The sequence below is a fragment of the Chroicocephalus ridibundus genome, chromosome 5, assembly GCF_963924245.1.
Source record: "Chroicocephalus ridibundus chromosome 5, bChrRid1.1, whole genome shotgun sequence".
NCBI classification, from domain to species: Eukaryota; Metazoa; Chordata; class Aves; order Charadriiformes; family Laridae; genus Chroicocephalus; species Chroicocephalus ridibundus.
The window spans coordinates 8,629,302-8,648,810 of record NC_086288.1 but is presented as its reverse complement, the minus strand read 5'-3'; the positions used below and the strand labels follow the sequence as shown (position 1 = coordinate 8,648,810).

Below are 19,509 nucleotides of genomic sequence, written 5' to 3'. Positions count from 1 at the left end.
GGTTGTTGTGACCCAAGTGCAGGACCCGGCACTTGCCCTTGTTGAACCTCATACCGTTGGCCTCGGCCCATCGATCCAGCCTGTCCAGATCCCTCTGTAGAGCCGTCCTACCCTCAAGCAGATCAACACTCCCACCAACTCGGTGTTGTCTGCAAGCTGACCGAGGGGGTGCAACACGGTAGGCCCAACTGAATCAAAGCCTGGTTTTTAGTTAGAGAAAAACTGTTAGCCACCAGTGCTGGCACATAATTAACTGCCAACATGAAACCCCACATTCTTTAGCATTATCAGCTTAGAAAAGCATATAAAAACACATTAAAGAAGGAGTAACATATTTCAACATTTGGGAATCTTAGGCTGTTTCTCACCAGATAAGGTCAAGTTCTGCTCTAGTAATCAGTCTCTCCTCAGGGAAGATGATTTAAATTGGATTTTGATACTTCCTCCTCTTGCGCTGTCCTTATCCAGCATGACTTAAATCATTCTTTTCTGTCGGCTTTCTCTCTATCGGTACAGCCTATTCTTCTACACACTGTCAAATTCTGCTGGCTTCACGCTCTACAACAACGCTTATGAAGCAAAAAAGAATAAACAAAGACATGATTTCACACTGCGTCATCGTACTCGCGTTCAGAAAGCAAAACTGCAACAAATAATAGCAATTTACTCCTCATGATTATATAGAAACATGTTACTCATTAGTTACCGCTCCCATGTTAAAAATGTTTATTCAGCTCCAAATGTTGTGTTTTTCCAACAAATGCAAACCAGCTTTTTGGTGGTAAATAGCAGGTATTTATTTGAAATGAAAAAAATACTTCAGTACCTGAACTATTGCATTTAATCATGTATTGTTGTAATTGTGTTACTCTACCTTTTTGCATTGGAGACAAATATACAATGAACATTCAGATATCACAGATTGCACACTAGATAGTAAATCGTCAGGCCTTTTACGTAACCACCAAAAAACAGATATCGGATTCTGCAATATAGTACAAAATTCCACACTCCAGTCTTAGCCAGTTATCTTCAATTTACTCCTGATGCTGTACAAATAAATGGCCATTTAACTAGGGCTTACAAGTTAATAACAGGACAAAAAAAATATACATTGCACTGACACAAAAAGTCAGCTGTGTTAATAGTCATGCAACAAGTAACCAAACTTGCTGAAATTAAAAATACTTTCTAAAAAGTTTTAACTGCATAAATATTTTGTACACAGTTCATTTACTGAAACAAAAGGAGTCTTTAAATGATACAAAGCAAATATAAGTTTCTACCAATTTTATACATAAGAAAGTGCAAAATAACTTATCTAAAGTGTTCTGCTATTGAACTGATGAATGTCGGCTGGAGGCAGCCAACCCCCTCTCAGAAGCATGACATTACAGTTGCACACTACATACGAATGTTAAGAGTACATGAATAAGTATACTACAAAGAACAAGGCAGGAGAAGACACGTGAGGTACTTGCAGAGAATACAGTCTACTAATGGTAGTGTACATGAGTCTATTTTTGCTCAACAGATCTTTACATGGAAAACAAAGCAAGTATTTGCATTAGAAGCTTGAAAGAAACGGGAAAAAAACCCCACTCCCAAGTGAACAAAAGAGTTGCCCACAGCACCAGCTGCCAGAGGAAATATGAGCAGGTGTGTTTTTCCCCTCCACCTCCTACAAGCAAGAACCTGGTTTTTTGGAACAGCGCAAACAAAGAATTAAGTCCGAGGGCTGTGGTGATTTGTTTGCAAAATGTAAATTGGGACTAACCTCTACACTACAGAATTTGTAAAGAATAGCCACCTTGATTTTTCAGTACGCTGCCAAACAAAGCACAGACCACCACCCGTACAACGTGCTTATGCAGCTGAACGCAGTCGACTACCTCTTCACTGACGGCCCACTATCTTCACGACCCTGCATTAGTACTATATGCCAACTGTTTGCTCTAGTGTTTAGATTATATCAGTGTTATTGTCATAAAACTTGCTTTTATTAGGGTTTAATTATGTGGCTGTACGAGTTCCACTCTGTAGAAAAGACTTTAAATTTGGTTTTGATTTGAAATCTGGAGGCAAGGGGAAGAAAACTCCGTGGACTCAAAGGCATTGGTTAAAATAGCCTTTTCTTCAAACTGAAAACGTTAAGGCCACTAGCCTGTCTTCTGAACTATGCTGGTTTCGCATCATTTTGGGAAGGGTGAAGGCAACGTTAGAGAGAACAGAGAAATTCCAGTGCTCCGCACATGCTTACTGAGGACCTATTCTTGTTTTTAGGGACAAATCTGTCCAGGTAGCCATGCAGCGCGGCTACTTGATCATCACTCTTTGGATCCAACGGGATCTATTTGGGTCAGAAAATCTCAACAAACCTGCATTTACTCAACAGTGTGCAAGGGCTCTAGAGAAGCCTTTCTGTTCATTTGGGGACTTAGTATACATACCAAAACAGGAATATATCTCATTTTACAGACCAGCACATACATAATAAACAAACATGTATCAAAATACGTATTTAACCTTCAGTGCATAAACATGTGATACCAGGGTAAATAGTAAGTGATCAGGATTAACAAATTATTCACCGCTAGAAGCTCAAATCAAGAGAAGACAGGTGTGCCACCGCAGTGCCAAGGACCTTCTGGAAGGAGCTCACACCACCACAGAAGGTCCGGCATTTTGGATGGTGCAATTCCAACAACAGTGCCGGTTTTAACCATTTACTGTCCCAGGGCCAGAGTCTGCCCAAATCATTTCAAGTGAAGGATAACATCGTCTCGAGTGAAGACGCTCACCGAAGCACTAGCAGAGCAAAAGCAGGGCCACTTGTCTTCTGTTGGTTTGGGTCATATCCTTACCGCTATTTAAAAGAACCCATTGTGAATATACCTAGAGCTAGATTGGTTTGTCACTCATTTACAAAATATATACACATACGTTAAAAAACCAAACCAAACCAAACACCAGCCTGCCCCTGTCCCCCCCTTCCCCCCCTCCCGCCCCACCAAAAAGCCACTGGCAAGACCTCATTCAGAAATTAAGTCCATGGGCCTACCCAATGCACGCGTTCCAATCCCAGTGGATATCAGTGTCTCTACTTCATCCCACATGTAGTGCAAAATAAATGATAGAGTAGTAAAAAAATACTGCAATTAAATTCATATTGGAACTTAAAAACCACAATGGAAGTCTACTGCTGTCCTCAAGTTGATGCCATGTGCTGAAACACGAAGATTAGTTCTTAGAAGCGTTTCTGACATGACTAAGATCACCCTGTTTTAGAGCAATGCCTATTGTTCTGGAAGTTTTTTCGCAAACAAGCTACAGGACAACAGCAGTTAAATTTTATGCACAAGGAATTCATTCTGTATCTATATGCAAGCCAATTGCTATTGACTAAAGAAGTTAAAAGCTGGTTCTTGCACTGCATGAATCAGCTGCTAATGAACAGTAAGTAATTAACAAAACTGCAGCTCTGACATATGTATAAAAGAGGCCTTATTAAATATGAACAACACTGAGGTGGTAAATAGTTTGGTATAAAATGCAACACAAGTGTACAATTTAGTTCCTGGTTATCTTACAGCTAGAATAAAATACTCCAAGTCCTATTCTCAAAAATGTTTTCTTTTGAAAAAATCCATGTAATTCTACGAATAGCCTTACTTAGATTAAGATACTGTGGGCAACTGAAAGAACAAACATGCACAGACTGGATTTTTAACAGAAATACGCATAATGCCTTTGAGTTTTCTGGTTTCTCTTTTTTTTTTTTTTTTAACATTCGTATTTAAATTGATAGATGAGATAAAGATGCCACACAAAGTATAGTGGTTAATCTGAAGTCCCATGTAACAGGCAGTTAAGTTCATATTTAGATAAAAAGGCCATTATACCTATTTACAATATACACAGTTGCTTGCGAAGAAGGCAGATTTACAACTATCTTCTAAAAAGCCTTCCCCTCCCCCTCCCCCCGATAAAGATGACTAGCTCTACAAAAACAAGACAAGAATGGGTATTTAGGATAAGTGAGGATTTTCTCGATAGCCACGTCAACACAGGTTTAGGGGTTGACAGTTCTATTGGATTTGTGGTTATTAATCATGTCTTTCTTGGGCCTTGCTCTTCACTTAATTATGCTGTTAGCCTCATTTACCTTCTGTCAACACAAATCGATTCAATGATCCCTTTTTACTTTTAGTGCTTAAAACTCAGTATAAACTTAAGTGTAAACAGACAATATTCTAATCCCTTCCGATCACTGCACGATACTCTCACTAGTTCTTGGAGTGATGGCGGGGCTGGATGGGGTCTCTGTTTGCCAGGACCCCATCAATTTCTGGGCCCTTCCTCTGAACCCCGCTCGTGCTGCAGGTTGTAGAAGCAGTTCTGGCAGACTCTGACTGGTGAGGAAATCTTCAGACGCTTGATTTCAGACTGAAACCGACTGCACCTGTAGAGGAAAACAAACATCGCTGTGAACACAGGTCCTCTCCTGACCTGGCCATTTTCTGTCCAGGTGTGGAAATTATCATCATGACTTCAAATACCAGAGAACTGCCCAAACTCATCAAGGAAATGCAATACAGTGTGGCAGAAGCAGAATTTAACAACAATCAACAACAAATTAACAACAAGAAACAAATCAACAAATTAACAACAGAATCAACACAATGATTCTGCGCTGGGAGGTAGCTTAAAAACAGCTGTTGTCACCAGTTTAGACTCAAAGTATATAGCTACAGAGATGAAACTAGAAATAAAATACCGTGTCTGACCTAGTGGACCAGAGAAGAGACTCCCACCTCAGTTCCTGGGCAAGAGGAGCTCATATACATCTGCTGTGTCATACGTTTCCCTGTGTGAGGCTACATGTCACTGGCTCCTAAATCTGCATCCTTACAGTCCTGCATATGGTTTACATTTTGACCGGGTTGCTTGTGGAAGGACTAGTTGCAAAAGAAGTTTGTTTGGGATTTTTTTCCTTTGCTAAGTTCATTTGCCTAGAGTTTTTCCCAAATGGGCAACAGGGAGGTTTTCAAAGCTGCAAGCAGATTTCCTTCTCTCCTGATACCTGTCTTGCTAACTATAGATTTACTAAGGGTCTGTGTGTCTTTTCCAATTCCTCCCTGGAAGTTTTGAGAGCTTTGATGCTTTTTCTTCATCAGTTCTGTTCTAGTAAGGGAAACCTCAGTCTTTCAGCAAAGTTCCGTTGCATGCAACAGCTTTACCCAGCCTAAAATTCAGTATGGAAAAGAGCCCAAAGGAGGCTCTTGGCTGGCTTACTTCTGGCAGAAGAGCTGTCCGCAGTTCCTGCAATGGTGACGCCTCTCCGTGAGTGAAAAACGGACCGCGCAGCCCGAACAGCTGTCTCCCCCCTCGTCCTTCACCCAGTGATCAGCTGCAGATCGGCCAGGCTGATCGCTTACGGACCAGCTGAACACTCTGCCTCGGCCATCCCCAATAAGAATTCTGCTGTGATCCCTGCAAGAAAAAAGCAAAAACATTCCTGCAACAACTCTGGCACAGTAACGCGCAGACAGTGACGACCAATTTTACATGTCAGAATATGTCATAAATTAAACTACTAGCACAGTAACTAATGTGTACATTAGCCTGGTCTGACTGGGAAATGGAGCTACAACAACACTCTGTATAACATAATGCAGCTGAGTAAGTCTACTTATTTTCGTATTTTTATCTCAGTCCTCGAACAAGGCTGCCCTAAACAGAAGCACCACAAAACAGCATTATGCAAAGAACAATGGCTGGTTCGGACCACTTCCCGCTGACAACACCGAAAAAAATGTTGTAAGTGATCACTTGTGAACTACTCACTTAGAGATGCCGAGTGCAGTGATTTCTGCTGGATGTGCGTTGTCTTTGCGATCAAATGCCGTGTGCATAGTTAGTTTGCTTCTAAACACCAACTGACGCTCCCATCTGTATCCTAGAAATGAGCAGAAAGTAGGAGGGGGGAAAAAGCAAATTTGCTTGTTCTCATATTTGTTCCCTCCTCCCCCAACATACCTGTATGTGTGAGACTTTGTAGAAAGAAATAATCTCCCCCCAGAGAGAATTCTCTATGACTCAAGTTTCTCTTGGGGAAAACACGTTTTTCAACCGCTTCCTCAACACATGTAAGAAAGGAGAGGATACAAAACAACGCACAGGGCCTCCAATTTCTCTGAGTCCAGTTGGGGGCTGCAGAGAATGGTGATGTACACAGGGAAGCCCTGTACCAAAGCCTGTCAGGATTGGGATAGCTTCATTTTATTTTTTAATTTTATTTATTTTCTTTTTAAAGTCAAGACTTAGATTTCCAACTGTCACTACTTTTCTTCATAAATGCTCACACAATGCTGTGTTCTGGGCATGTGACTAAACATAGTCACCATGACATACCAGTGTTTTGGCTGTTGTTCAGCGGTATTTGCAGAGTATCAAGGTTTTCTCTTTTCCCCCACTCTGCTCTGCCCCCCCCACCCCCGTCAGCAGTTTGGAGGTGCACAATAAATCAGGAGGGGACACAAGCTGGACAGCTGACAAACTGACCAAAGGGAAATTCCACTCTGTGTAACATCACGCTCAGCAATAAAACTGAGAGGAGGGGGTTTTTGGGGAAGGCAGCCATTTGCTCAGAGACTGGCTGGTCATGATTCTGCTTGTGGGAGGTGACGAGCGATTGCCTTTGCATCGCTTGTTTTGTCTTCCTCTTTTCCTTTGCTTATTAGACTATCCTTATCTTGACTTGTCAGTTCCCTTGCTTTTGTTCTTTCTATTCTCTCCACCATCCCACTGCACGGGGTTGTGGTGGTGGTGGTGGCCATCAAGTGCCTTAGCTGGGTAAACTGACCAGGAAAAGCCTGAACAACACGCAACCTTTGCACACAAATTTTTCTCTTCACTGACCATTTTGGAATTCAGAGCTGCACAGACAGAGAGAGACTGCCTTACGGGTCCGTGCTGACAGCACGTTTATCTGACAGAGGAAGCGTGTCCAGTTTCTTTTACCTGGTTTAAGCTTGCTGTAGTGCCGTGCTTCAGCATAGCTGGGGTGCGGGTGGTTAACCTGAGCGTGGGGATGCATTTTGGCTTGTCCCTCAGAATAATTCACGAAGATAAAGCCATCTTTCTCATCCAAGCTGAGCTGATCTGACCAACGCCTGGAGTCATCGGAGCCGCTGTCTGCTGACCATGCTGCCGCTGCTCTGTTTGATGATGACCTAGGCCTGTGGCTGGTGCTGCTTGGTTGACTCTGGCTCTCCTGCAGTTTCGTGTCCTGGCCTATGCATGGATCATCCGCCTCGGAGTCACTGCTGTCCTCTTCATGGGCTTCCTGCCCTGGATTCACAGGAGAGAAGATGTTGTTAGCAAGGCTGCTGATCGCCTGAGCTCTTCCCCTATTCTGCTGCTGCACTACCTACAACCACTGCAGCACGACTAGGGGGAAACTGCATGGAGGCATCTCAAAGCCTTCGCAAAGATTCAGCTCCTGCCAGGAATCAAACAACTCGCGTTTTTTGTACTGGTCTGTCAGAAAACAGCACTCCTTAGCTGAAGCAATTTCCTATGATAGTCCATCTGAGGTAGGCTATGAGAGACACAATGAGTACAATTTTCAACAGCGCTCAAGTTAGCAAAACCAAATCCTGCTGTCTTTCAGCAAAACTTACACAAGTAACACAGTCAGCTATGCTGCAACTCCAGCCGACTGAGAAACATGATGCAGATTTGTTAATAACAGGTTTTGTTAATACAAAAAAAGCAGCTGTGGAAGATATTTATATTCCTAGTGACACTGAAAAAAAAAAAAAAAGAGCTGTCTATATATAGTAATTGCTAATGAGTATCACGCGATACAGATCCAAATCCAGATCGTATCTTCAATATGAAAAGGGCAAGAGGAAGATGAGATGGCTAAAAGAAAACACACCCATCAAGCATGGACCAGAATATTCTGACAGTGGAAAGATGATACGGCCAGCATTGCTTGTCTCAACAGCATACTGTTCCATCAGTAGATTTTTTTTAACTCTGCTGTTATGCTATAATTCCATTTCAAAATAAAAAAAAAAAAAAATCTAGCTTTTGGACAATGGTAACATCCATTGGGTTTACCGATAGCAGAAACAACCACACACAGAAAAGTTCAATCTTCACAGAAAAAAACCTATGATGAGCATGATTTTTTCTTACTCATAGCAGTATGAAACTACCATAAGCAAGGTGGTGAATAAAGAACTCAGATGCTTTATTTATTAGGCCCACTGGATGTCAATTTTCATTTGAGACAAAATCCCCTTCGTCCATTCTGCACTGTATAACCACATGATTTTACCTATGTATGGCGAAGATCAGATAAAAGGCAAAGACAAAACACTTGTCAGGAGACATACCTATTTGTGCTTCCTGACAATCCTCTTGCATTTCCAGCATCTCCGCAGGCTCTGGAGCTGGTGTTTCCGGTACTTGCAAAAACTCCATCCGCCAGAACTGGAGGGACAGGGAATAAGGAATAAGCAAAGTGGCATGTACTGAACTCTTAGCTTTCTTCTGAGCTTCTTGTAGAGTTAGGATGGCTTATTAGAACTGCATGTTTGCACTGGTAGCGTGAGAGGCAGGTCACATCTCCATATTGAGCCCTGTTTACGGGGGCTAACTACTGTAAGAGGACGTGTGTTCATGCCTGAATCACAAGTGAACAAGTCTTGTGCTGTTATTTAACATCTTTGCTGTTCAAATAAAAAAAAATCCACTGCACACAGCAATCTGACCAGCAGACTCTGGTTAAAGCAGACCCAGGACGGCACAGCAAAGTACCAAAAATTGGGCTAGGTTCGCAGTGATCAGAGATGCCACTAAGTTCCTCTTTTCTTTCTAGGCAGCAAAATGAGTGTCTCAAGGTGTGTAGAACAAAAACGGTAAACGAAAACTACAATCTCCAGGCATGAAAGTTGGTGACCAAAACAGGGCAGGAAGCAAAAGGTATGCTCCTGACTATTGCTAGTTACGCCCCACCACCACAACGGGTGGATCGAAAAGGAGAAAGAAAACTGAAAGACTGTATAGGAATGTCAGCTCACTGAAAGAGTTTTCCACGAATCTTTGATGTCCATCTAACTTGTGGACACGATACACTGCACCACCCTGTGCAGGAAAGGCACAGCTGGTTCCAGCACCAAAAGCAGTCTGCATCGTCTACCCAGCCTGCACTCCCTCCTTCCTGCAGGATTTAACTGTTCAGGTGGAGGACCCAATATAGCAAAACTGCTTTTTGTACTGGCCAGGACACTATGTTGGATAGACATGACTACTCTAACTACTACTAACTAAGGAGTAAACTTATTTTTTCAAACAGTGATTCCTGATACTTACCCGGACAACTCCATCCGAATGTCCTGTTACTATGACATTCTGAGTATCCCACTCATTCATCTCTGACACAAAGCAACACATTATTTGCTGGCTTCGGCCAGTGAAAGTGTTAACACTTGCGGTAGGGCTGCCATTAATGCTCCATACATGGATATAAGTGCCAGCACATGATACAATATCCCCCTGCAAAGACAAATAACATCTCCGTATTTCAATATAGGTCGTAGGTTTTCTTCAGCAAAATATAAGCCAGGTTCATTTATAAGCCAAGTTCAGCCATCAAAGCTGGCACTTTCAGAAAGTTCTGTTCGAGCCTAGTTTGGACACCTAAACAAATCTTTAGGATGATATGCTTTTTTTTTTTTAAATTGTACATAGAAAAGCAGACTTAGTAGTGACCTATTTGTTGTATTTACAGCATACAATGAGTAGACCAATTCCTCCACTTTTCACAGCATAGCAATCCAACAGTGTATTTTAAGCACTTTTCCTTCTCAGTTTTCAAAGACGCTATTCTCACAGACTCCTCTCTTTTTTCACAAACATGTACCACCTTAAATTTCATTTGCTTCCTTATTGGGAAAAGAGCGAGAGATGGTCCAAACTAGTGCAGAGGGGAAATGGGAGCTGCAGTCTAAACCACTGGCATCACCTAGCAGCTAATCTACTTGCTAACCCCTCCTTGCATTACAGCCCCATTTTGTCTTGATTTCAACCACTACAACTGCTCCAGTTGCATCATGGTCCATCCAGCCCTCATGGACCAGCTGCATAAAGTTTCAACTCAGGCAAAATCTTTGACGTGCACGGGAGCTCGATAAATGGCAACCCATCGCTTATAGGACCACCAGGGAGACATGCTTTTAGGGTATGTCTGTTTCAGCTACAATCGTCACTGCAGCTTCATCCAAGGTATCTTCTGCTTCCTTTAAATGAAGCGTAAGAGAACAAAAGTCAACCAAGGTCAAATATCAAAATATCTTTTCTTAGTTCCTGTGGCAGGTTTGACAACCCACTCTGAAAGCCACACTAGCTACACTGCTGCCAGCACTGTTAATATGCCCTTCTGAACTCGAGCCGCTCTGCATGGAACAAACCTATGTGCGTCTCTGGACAAAAGATGCAAATAATTCCCTAAACCAGCTAATTAGTTTTCAGATGAGTTATACAAGTTTTCTCAAACTAACAGAAGACCCTGGTTTATTTTTCTTTGGTGTAGCAATTTCTGACTCTTGCTACTGTTTCCACTGCACATTGGTGAATGGTATTTGGTTCTTACCGTTAATTCGTTTATACAGAGTGCTGAAACCGGAGCCCGGTGACCTCGAAGCTGTGTTAGAAAAGAGAGTTTATTCAAATCCCAGATGATGCAGGTGCGATCCCGTGATCCACTCACAATTATGTGATAAGCTAGCGATGCTGTTAAGCACGTGACAGTGTCAGTATGACCCAGTAATGCCTGTAAAACAAAAGTCAGGAGGAACAAGCTGCAATCAGGAGAGACTACAAAAATTACGGCATTAAACCCACTTATCTGAAGAGATTCAGATAATGTAAACATGAATATCCTATCGGAAGATGCAAGTGACTTACAAGAATTCAGTTGGCAACTATTTTCATACTTGACAATAAGAGAAATAGTATTTTTTTTTCCATTTAAAAAGTACTCTCACAAAACCAAATTTCAAGCGTCTAATGTTACATAGACTTCTACTGAAAAAAACCCCCAAAATAAATTTCCAACCCGTTCTGCATCAGTAGCTTATTTATAGGGTCCATATGTGTTCCAGGCTGCACCTGAAATTACATTCTGAAAACAGAAATTCTTTGTAAATAGCTCCTATAAAAACTTCTGTTGGTGTTTGAGAAAAGACAAGAAAGAGCGGCAGCCAAAATGGTAAAGTCAATTGGAAGGAGGAGAAAATTACAAGCATCTACTTGTATTAGACCCTGCTTTTACATTTTAGGCTTAACCTAACCATTTGAACAGGAGTCTGGAATACAGTCAGATTATTGCAGTTACAAATCATTGGCTAAAGTACAATAAATGGCCTTCAATATACTGCCCTGAAATTCAAGATAGAGTGTTTTATCTTGCCTTCTTCTTAAGTAAAATGCTTTGGAAACATAGCTTTGGACAGTTGTTAGAGACCATGCAAGGGAAGTTATTAAATAATTCTCTAAATTTCTTCTCAAGTGGAAGCTTTCCTCTGGAAACAGTCCTGCTATAAAGGTGCTAACAGGAACAGTAACACTTAACAACCTAGCTACCTATAACAATGATACTCAGCTTCTAGGATATTCTGAGGTAGTTGGATGGGGGTGTTTTGTTTCGTTTACAGGTGGGCTTTTTTATTATTCTTTCTTTAGTAAATACAAGACTTAGCTGCAAGTGACTTTAAAGCACGAGTGCTCGTTTGTTAGATTAAAAGTTGATGCTTTGAATTAACAAAGCAAGAACAATTTAAGGTGATCCTGAACAAGTATACTCTGCTCCACAAACATCACTGCCAGAAACTGCAAAGTTTTGCACAGAAGTGTAATTTAAATATATACCTTATAAAAGAAAAAATTAAAAAAAAAGGAAAATGAACTTTTGAGACAGTTTCCTTCACTGCCCTCCCTGACACAGTTTTATACAACACTACAATAAAGCAGATGAATTCACAAAACACACCAGTATAATTTTGTTAACATCACTACCAAATTCTCCGTCTCTCCGAAAAGCTCCTGGTGATCAACTATCCCTTAAATGATGCAATTTCCAAGATGCATTTTGCCCACTTCCAATGCAGATCGGCACCTCGACTACTCAGTTCTCCCAGGGTTCGCTGGACTCATGGTTTCAAAGCTTACTATGCGAGCAATACCCTTTTGGTAATTCCTTTGATCTTGTAACATAATTTACGTAAAAGGTATCTTTATTGTATCTTACCTGTTTCAGTGTGAGGGCTTTAGCTTTTTCTTTGGAGATGCCCATTTCCCACACACACACTGCTGTGCTTGTTCCTCCAGTGATAACTAGTTTGGGGTTGGGGCAAATGGCACACAGTATCTGACCCCATTCTGACAAACATTCATAAACAATTACTGCCTAAAAAAAAAAAAAAAAAAAAAAAAAGAAGAATTACTTGCAGGATTAGTGTTTGGTAGGATAAAAATAAAAACCTAAGAACCCCCCTGCATGCTGGACTATTAAGTAACCAAGATATCACTGCTACCCCCTGTGCAGTTTTTCCTCAAACAGAAGCAATTCCAGCCTCTGCCAGAAGATGCCCCCCGAGAGCACACGAGAGATGACCTTCAACGGCATAGATTTAATTCATTCATGTTTTGCCGGCCTGGTAAAAAATTATTATTAATTGGCTTATGTTATTGTGCCAGTGTTCTGATGAAGACCACCAGATAGGGAGCAATAAAACATATGCAGTATGAGATTATTTCATTCACATGTGAAATAAATTTCCATTCTTAGATTTTTTCACTATTGAGTGCTCATTGGTTTTGGTACATTCAGCACTGAAAAAAATTTCAGATTACAAACCTTGTCCGACTCGTAGGTACCCAGTCTACAGCTGAGGTCTGCATAGCCCCAGGCAAAAGTTTTATTCCACGTAGGTGGGATGAGAACCTTATTCTGTTCTACTGCCAGAATGCCTTTATCAGTACACACGATCTGTCCCACAGGCTCCTTGAGCTCTGAAAAAGAAGATGGGGTTATGTTTTACTGCTAGCACAGACAAATATTACCTGATCCCATTAAATATTTGATGCTGTGCACAAGCAGGATCTCTGTATTGGCTATGTCATGCAAATCTTTGTTTCAATTGCAACGATGGCAACTTTTGCTACATTCCTAACAAATGCAGGGCTAAGCATTTACCAGTAGCGGCGACAACACCCCGAGGATCACAGATAGCTCTGACCCCACCTGCAATGCTGCACAAGATGTTCTTCAGACAAGATGCCTGTCATCATTAAAAGTCATTGTACCATTTTCGGCACAAGTGAAAACAAGTTTTTGGTATCAATTCTAACATCTTGGCCAAGCGTTCCCACAGGTTATGTTCCTGACTACAGCCCGTGGTGTTCTACCCGTTTTTCCTCAAGCTTTGCAAATATAGATTAAGGCTTTCTAATTTCCAGTTTTAGAGTGTAGCTCTGCTATGTCCTGTGTAGTAGTACGTCTACCTCCCTTTACGGCAGGCAGGCATAGATTCATTTAACCAACTCAGAAAAAAATCACCATATAGCATTTACCTGCCTCACAAACAATTAAGTTTTGTCCAGTCCAATATCAGAGACGACGTCAAAACCCACCTTTTTTAATCTCAACAACCAACACCACCCTTTCCTGTCAACACTTCTGAGTATTTCTCAGCACTGTGATAAAGAATCCTTCTGCTATAAAAATCACAAAATTGAGGCTATCACAGGCCCAGAAACAGTGTACCCTGAATATCGTTTGTTAAGACTTTAAAGAAGTGCTTAGGTCCAATTTTGTCTCTCTCTTTTAAAAGAGTTACATTAAAGCAGCACAGATGTAGTGCTTTCCAAGTACACTTTAAGGTAGCGAAGAACACAATCTTACAGTATTAGGATATTTTAAATTTGCGTTTCTCACAAAAGTACAGGTATTAAGAACATTAGAGCTACGCGAAACGTGGAAAAGGATGATTTTGCTGAAACTTTGAATGCTCTGGCAAAGAAACAGGAATAATTACTGTGGGTTTTCACTCTACCTTTCACTGGGGCAAGTGATGGCCGCAGGTTGTCCAAATGATGGAAAAAAATCTTGTCACTTGTGGAACCAGGGGGCACAGAGGTTCCCACAGTCTCTCCATTCAGTCGGCTTCTAACACGCTTCGGTGGGTGTGGCTTTTTAAAGAGCTGAAATTCATTAAGAAATTGATTATCATCAAAAATCAAGAGGTTTACAAGAGCACAAGCTTAAAGAGATCATCAGTACATGCAATTTACCTTCTAAAAATTCTGCAGGTCAGCAAATGTTACTTAGTTCTGTTCTCAGTATTCACTAATACCTTATGGCGACCATTTCAATAAGACTTCAACAAATAATATGAAATCCCACAAGGATATAACAAGAAAAGTATCTTCAGAGCTACTTCCAGTTGCAAAAGCAGTTGAAGTAAAGCAAGCAAAAATCCCGAAGTTGATACATAACACGGTATTAAATTCTAACCTAGGACAAAATGAAAGCTAAGTTTTGGCTTTGAAACAAACTGTGTCCCACAAACATCAGGTGACACACTTGGGAGGCGGCCAGACTACCAAAGAACAGAATGACAGCATGGGTGGGCATGTAATTGGACCACATATGACAATCGCGCACAAGAAACGCATCTTAGCACCCGGTTATCTTCTGCCTAGCTTTTCATTACGAGTGACTGAATTTCCATTTTACCGTCTCAGTGACCATCCCCAGTATCTCAGTGTTAAATAAGCCATAGCTTCTAATAAGCCACGATCATCAATGACACACGCTAAGGTTTATCACGTGATAAATTAATAATAAAAATATTGGATGGTAACGCTACGTATTATAAAATGTAAATGACAAATATAAACACTGAGTGGTATTTTGTAAGATTTTGATTACTCTTTTGCAGACAGGCTATTACAGGACTGAAAGGAGAACTGAAATTCCAAGGCTGAAAGGTATTTTCCTTACAGCCCTTTGAGACGTGTTACCTGTTTGCCTATCCAAAGCAGAGGGAACGTGCATAAGCCTAAGGCAGCTGAGCTATGAGCACGCACACATGTTTCTACTGCTTGCACCTACGCTCTGGGTATGAAGGGTAATCACAGGCCTACGTGCCACAGCTCTCACTGAACTACAGCACGCCTCCTGTCTGGCTGGGCTATGAGAAGATGGAGAGAGAAGGCACGTCATACAGCCTTCACATGGGCAACTGATCTCAAAAAAACGCCAGTTCTGCCAAGAAAAATAAAAAAAAAAACCCACAACTCCTTTCTCCTTTGAGCAGTCGTTCCTCTTGTTCATTCATTCTGCTCTGCCTCCCCAGGCTGTGGCATCTCATGACCCTCACAGAGTCTGAGAAAGTGTGGTTCCAAATGCAGCACCAGCTCTGGAATGTTTTGCACAGCACAACTTCTTAAAATGGGAAACAGAACTATCAGGGGCATTACTGGTGGAAAAGATGGGATAAAAAAAAGATGTAGTTCTCATGTTACATCCCCATGCAGCAAAGGAGTGAAAACATGCACAATAGCCACGTCACTGAGATAGCCTGCCTTAGATCCCCTGTGGAAAGTCACAGAAGGTCATAGGCAAAACTCTCTACAGTTACACAAAAATGCGCTCCCAGAGCGCTCACCACCAAAAATGACTTAAGGAAGGAGTTTTGAGTTTATTGCAGTCTGCCTGTTCCTCTAGCAAAGCTTCATGCAATTTCTGGTAGATCTCATCGTAGGTTTGTACCTAACAGGCACTCGAAAACTAAGGCAGACCTTCAGATTCAGCTGCAACACTTTCCCATTGCCCTGCCGTCAGCCCCAGTCTTTTATCTGTTCCTCTGGTTTTAGCTGGGCCACGTCCGATTATCATCACAACCCAGGGACTGACTATTACTTCAGAGGCAAAAACCCCACAGCCACTCCATATCTTGATTATTGAGAGAGCACGAGGAAGGAAAAGGAGAAAAGCAGCCAGCCACAGAGGACAGACAAGCAGTTCTTAGCCTTCTTTCCAAGCAGTAAGAGACAGACAGCTGCCAGCGGGTCCCCACAGGAAATTTCCTGTGGCTGTCCTGAAACAACATGTGCTGCTGTAGTCTAGAGTTCCCAACATGTGGGCTGGGTTCCCAGTGAATCGCAGAAGGTATCCGTGGTTTCCACCAGGATTGGAAAAATTCACTGATGACATTTAAAAGTTTCACTGGACAGCAAAAAAACCCTACAGAAATGCCTATTTAAAAAAAAAAAAAAAAAGAGAGAAAGAAAGAAACCCTTAACCCCGCCAAAAAACTAAAACCCCACACAGCAAAACTTTAGATTTAATATTACATTTAATAACTTAATGTAATCTCTTAAAGAGAACACAAACTTTAAAGCTGCAATAAAAATGCATCTATATAGCTCCTTAACTATTGCTGTCCTACAAGAGTTAATCTTCTTAATTTAAATTTTAAGGTTGTTTTTTTTTCCCCCATCAGATTCTTCAAATAAAAGAGGAGGCCAAGCCCCGCAGAACACCAAGTGATTGGTGTAAAAAAAAGGAAGCATAAGTTGTTATAGAATTATTTTTTTACAGGATAACTTAAAATACCTACACACTAGGCATTACTTTGAATTTGGATTTTCACTGCTCCTCTCTGACTTTGCAGCAGGAACATACATACTTTTTTTTTTTTAATGCTGATTTTTTAGAGTGGAACCATAATTCATTTTGCCTTTATTTTAAGGACGCAAAGTGTGTGTGTGGGGGGGAATAAAAAGGCACTGATCCTCATTGCACTTATGATGGAAATACAAATGATTTCACATCACTGGAAGAATATTTATGGAAAAAGAGTCCCAGGAATTTTCACTCCTAAAACACTTTGCCGTTCTATATCGATACGTTTCAACTGGAGTGTCATCTGGCAAGTAAGAATTCTACAAACAGTTTACCTGCTTTGGTATCTGTCCAAAGTTATTAATGAATCCTATAGTAGCTGTCTCTTTTAATGGATCATTGATGTTATATATGTCCACTTGCCCCTCATAGAAGAGATGGTGAAAGACATTTACAGCTTCTACTGCAGCAGGACCTTGCTGTTTATAGCCAAAGATCAAGTCAATCCACTCATGCAGATGTGCACTCACAAAGTCACATTCCAGAGCCTGAAATTCAAAGGGCATGCATTAGAACTAGCCGTACCGGTCATCGTTTGAGGCTACTGCACCTGCCACGAAGAAAAACGCAGAATATATTTTGACACATCCTTGTTAAATTTTGATAAATCTTTTCGTTGAAGCAAGTCCTGTCTCAATGAAATCCCCAGCCAAAAAGGAATGGGGAGGAAACACTGCTTCTACATACCTTTGCACCAATTAGCCATTAACCCAGACCTCCTGGACTGTGACTGAATGATTTCAGCTTAGGTTAATGTGCAGTGGAAAGTCCCAACTGACGCTTTCTATTGTGATTATTAAAATGCAAATTACCTCCCGATGAACTCTGATAAATTCACGAGGATCTCCTTTTGCCCATGGGGGGAGTATTACATCACCAAGTTTAGTGCCATTTTGTTTGCAACCTATTAAAAAAAAAGAAAGGAAAATATGGAGAGAAGCACTGAAACTGCACTGCACCAGCAATGGTAAAAAAAAAAATTATAAAAAACGATCAAATTCTAACACCTTTCCTTAGTAAAGGAAGCCACTTCAACCTTTTCTTTTTTTAAATACTATGTAATTTGTAAATGTCAGGCAATAAACACGGAAAATTCTGCCTCAGTTGTTCATGTAAGATCGCTCACAGGAGGAGAATATTCCTTGCTAAGACTTTTGAAGATGATGATAGCATTTCAGCATACGCTCTTCAAAACAAACATTACTCTTCTAGCTAGAGGCATTGACTCTTCCCCAGTCCGCACAACTTCATAATGTAAAGCCTGAACTCAAAATCTTTGTTTCCCCGTCAAGTGCTCTTGGAACATGATTATTTTATCTTTATCTTTCTGTTTAAGTGAATTTCTGCTTTTCTCTCCCCGTCATGGGAAAGACCCACTACAGTGCATGAAAGTTAATGAAAACAACAGCCACTAAAGTAGCCTTCTGCAATCATTGTACAACCAGAATCTTGCTCTGTCAGTTTAGTTTGCGCCTAAAGCTACCACGGCAGCCGTCCATTTCGCACTTAGAGGCGTCAGCACAGCAAGGTTTGTTTTCTTACCTCTTTTTGACTTCCTTCTTATTCTATGAGGACAACTGGAATCAATGTGCTAGGTCCAATTTAAGAGAGGACATACTTTCCTGTATTTGGCATCTGTTTAGTATGCGTATAGCAATGGCATGTCAATTTAGTATATTTTGAAGAAAATAAATCCCAGGAAGACACAGCGTAACAGCAAACCTCTGTAAAGCCTTGGTGGAACAGTATTTCATCCCAGGATTGCTTTTCTTCACAATAAATATATTCCATATCAAGGAATGGAGTTATTGTTTTACCATGAGAATGGCTACACATCACAGGAGTACAGACTAAATATTCATTTCTTAACAGCGAAGAGCTAAGTGGTCACCCCACAAGCTTCGTACCCAAGGACATTGGTGATTCTCCTGGGCATGGTCTGGCCACATACATTCATGTGGGTCCCTGATAGCTCCCTTCCCACTCTGAACATTAAATGGCATGTTGCAATTACAAAAAAAAATGTATTTGTTAAGAGTTCCCAGTTATGTTCTTGTTTTGTTGCCTGTTGCCAAGAGACAACTCCACACTTCCTATTAGCCCAGAGGAATACTATCAAATTTCCACATTTAGAGGGATACCCAAGTACTACGTACAGTGTTCCAGCAGAAACACCGCTTGCATCACTAGAATTTAAATCTTCCTCTCTTTTTATCTCAGGGGGAAAGGGAGCAGGACGGCTCCGAAATAACACAATCAGAAGTATCACATAGTGTTTGACAGTTGTTCGTAACACAACCTTTTCTACTGTTGTTCCAAATGCTCAAGGAAGAACTTCTATGACTCTAATGGTCACAGTTCAAAATTATCAGATATGGAGCTAAGTGGACAAGACTTCAACATTTTTCTGGTAATTGTCATACCCGTCTGTGTAAAATATACTTGGGAGAGATTTTGCAGGTTGTTATTTTGGTTTTGTGTTCTGTTTTTGTAAGGTTGTGCTCCCAATCTCTTACAATACATTCTGAATAAAGGATTTGAGGCCATTAAAACTTAGGAGTTGTTTAGTCTTTCTTATTGCTATTAGATTCACAGCACAGAGCCCAGAAAAGAAAAGCTTAATGCCACTGTTAAGTGACATACGTACTAAGGAACATGTATGTCCTAAGGCATGAAATTTGACTCCTGCTGAATAACCACTCTCACAAAAGCTACCGCGACATTTCAACAAAACCTATAGGAAT

At 41.0% G+C, this 19,509-nt stretch overlaps 1 protein-coding gene across 5 annotated transcripts in view; it reads right to left on the bottom strand.

Annotated features, from left to right (window-relative positions):
- Nucleotides 1-3,763: 3,763 nt before the first annotated feature.
- The window catches only part of WDFY3 (WD repeat and FYVE domain containing 3), a 178,282-nt gene continuing 162,536 nt past the window's right edge, over nt 3,764-19,509 (bottom strand). For all 5 annotated transcript variants that reach the window (XM_063337332.1, XM_063337329.1, XM_063337331.1 and 2 more), the window contains 12 exons: nt 17,578-17,669; nt 17,041-17,253; nt 14,130-14,277; nt 12,932-13,086; nt 12,323-12,481; nt 10,667-10,846; nt 9,388-9,570; nt 8,409-8,505; nt 7,024-7,353; nt 5,848-5,959; nt 5,296-5,493; nt 3,764-4,462 (listed from right to left, as the gene is read on the bottom strand). In XM_063337332.1, coding sequence (XP_063193402.1) covers nt 4,342-4,462; nt 5,296-5,493; nt 5,848-5,959; nt 7,024-7,353; nt 8,409-8,505; nt 9,388-9,570; nt 10,667-10,846; nt 12,323-12,481; nt 12,932-13,086; nt 14,130-14,277; nt 17,041-17,253; nt 17,578-17,669 — 1,988 coding nt within the window. In that variant the 3' untranslated portion in view covers nt 3,764-4,341. The remainder of the gene's footprint in view (nt 4,463-5,295; nt 5,494-5,847; nt 5,960-7,023; nt 7,354-8,408; nt 8,506-9,387; nt 9,571-10,666; nt 10,847-12,322; nt 12,482-12,931; nt 13,087-14,129; nt 14,278-17,040; nt 17,254-17,577; nt 17,670-19,509) is intronic.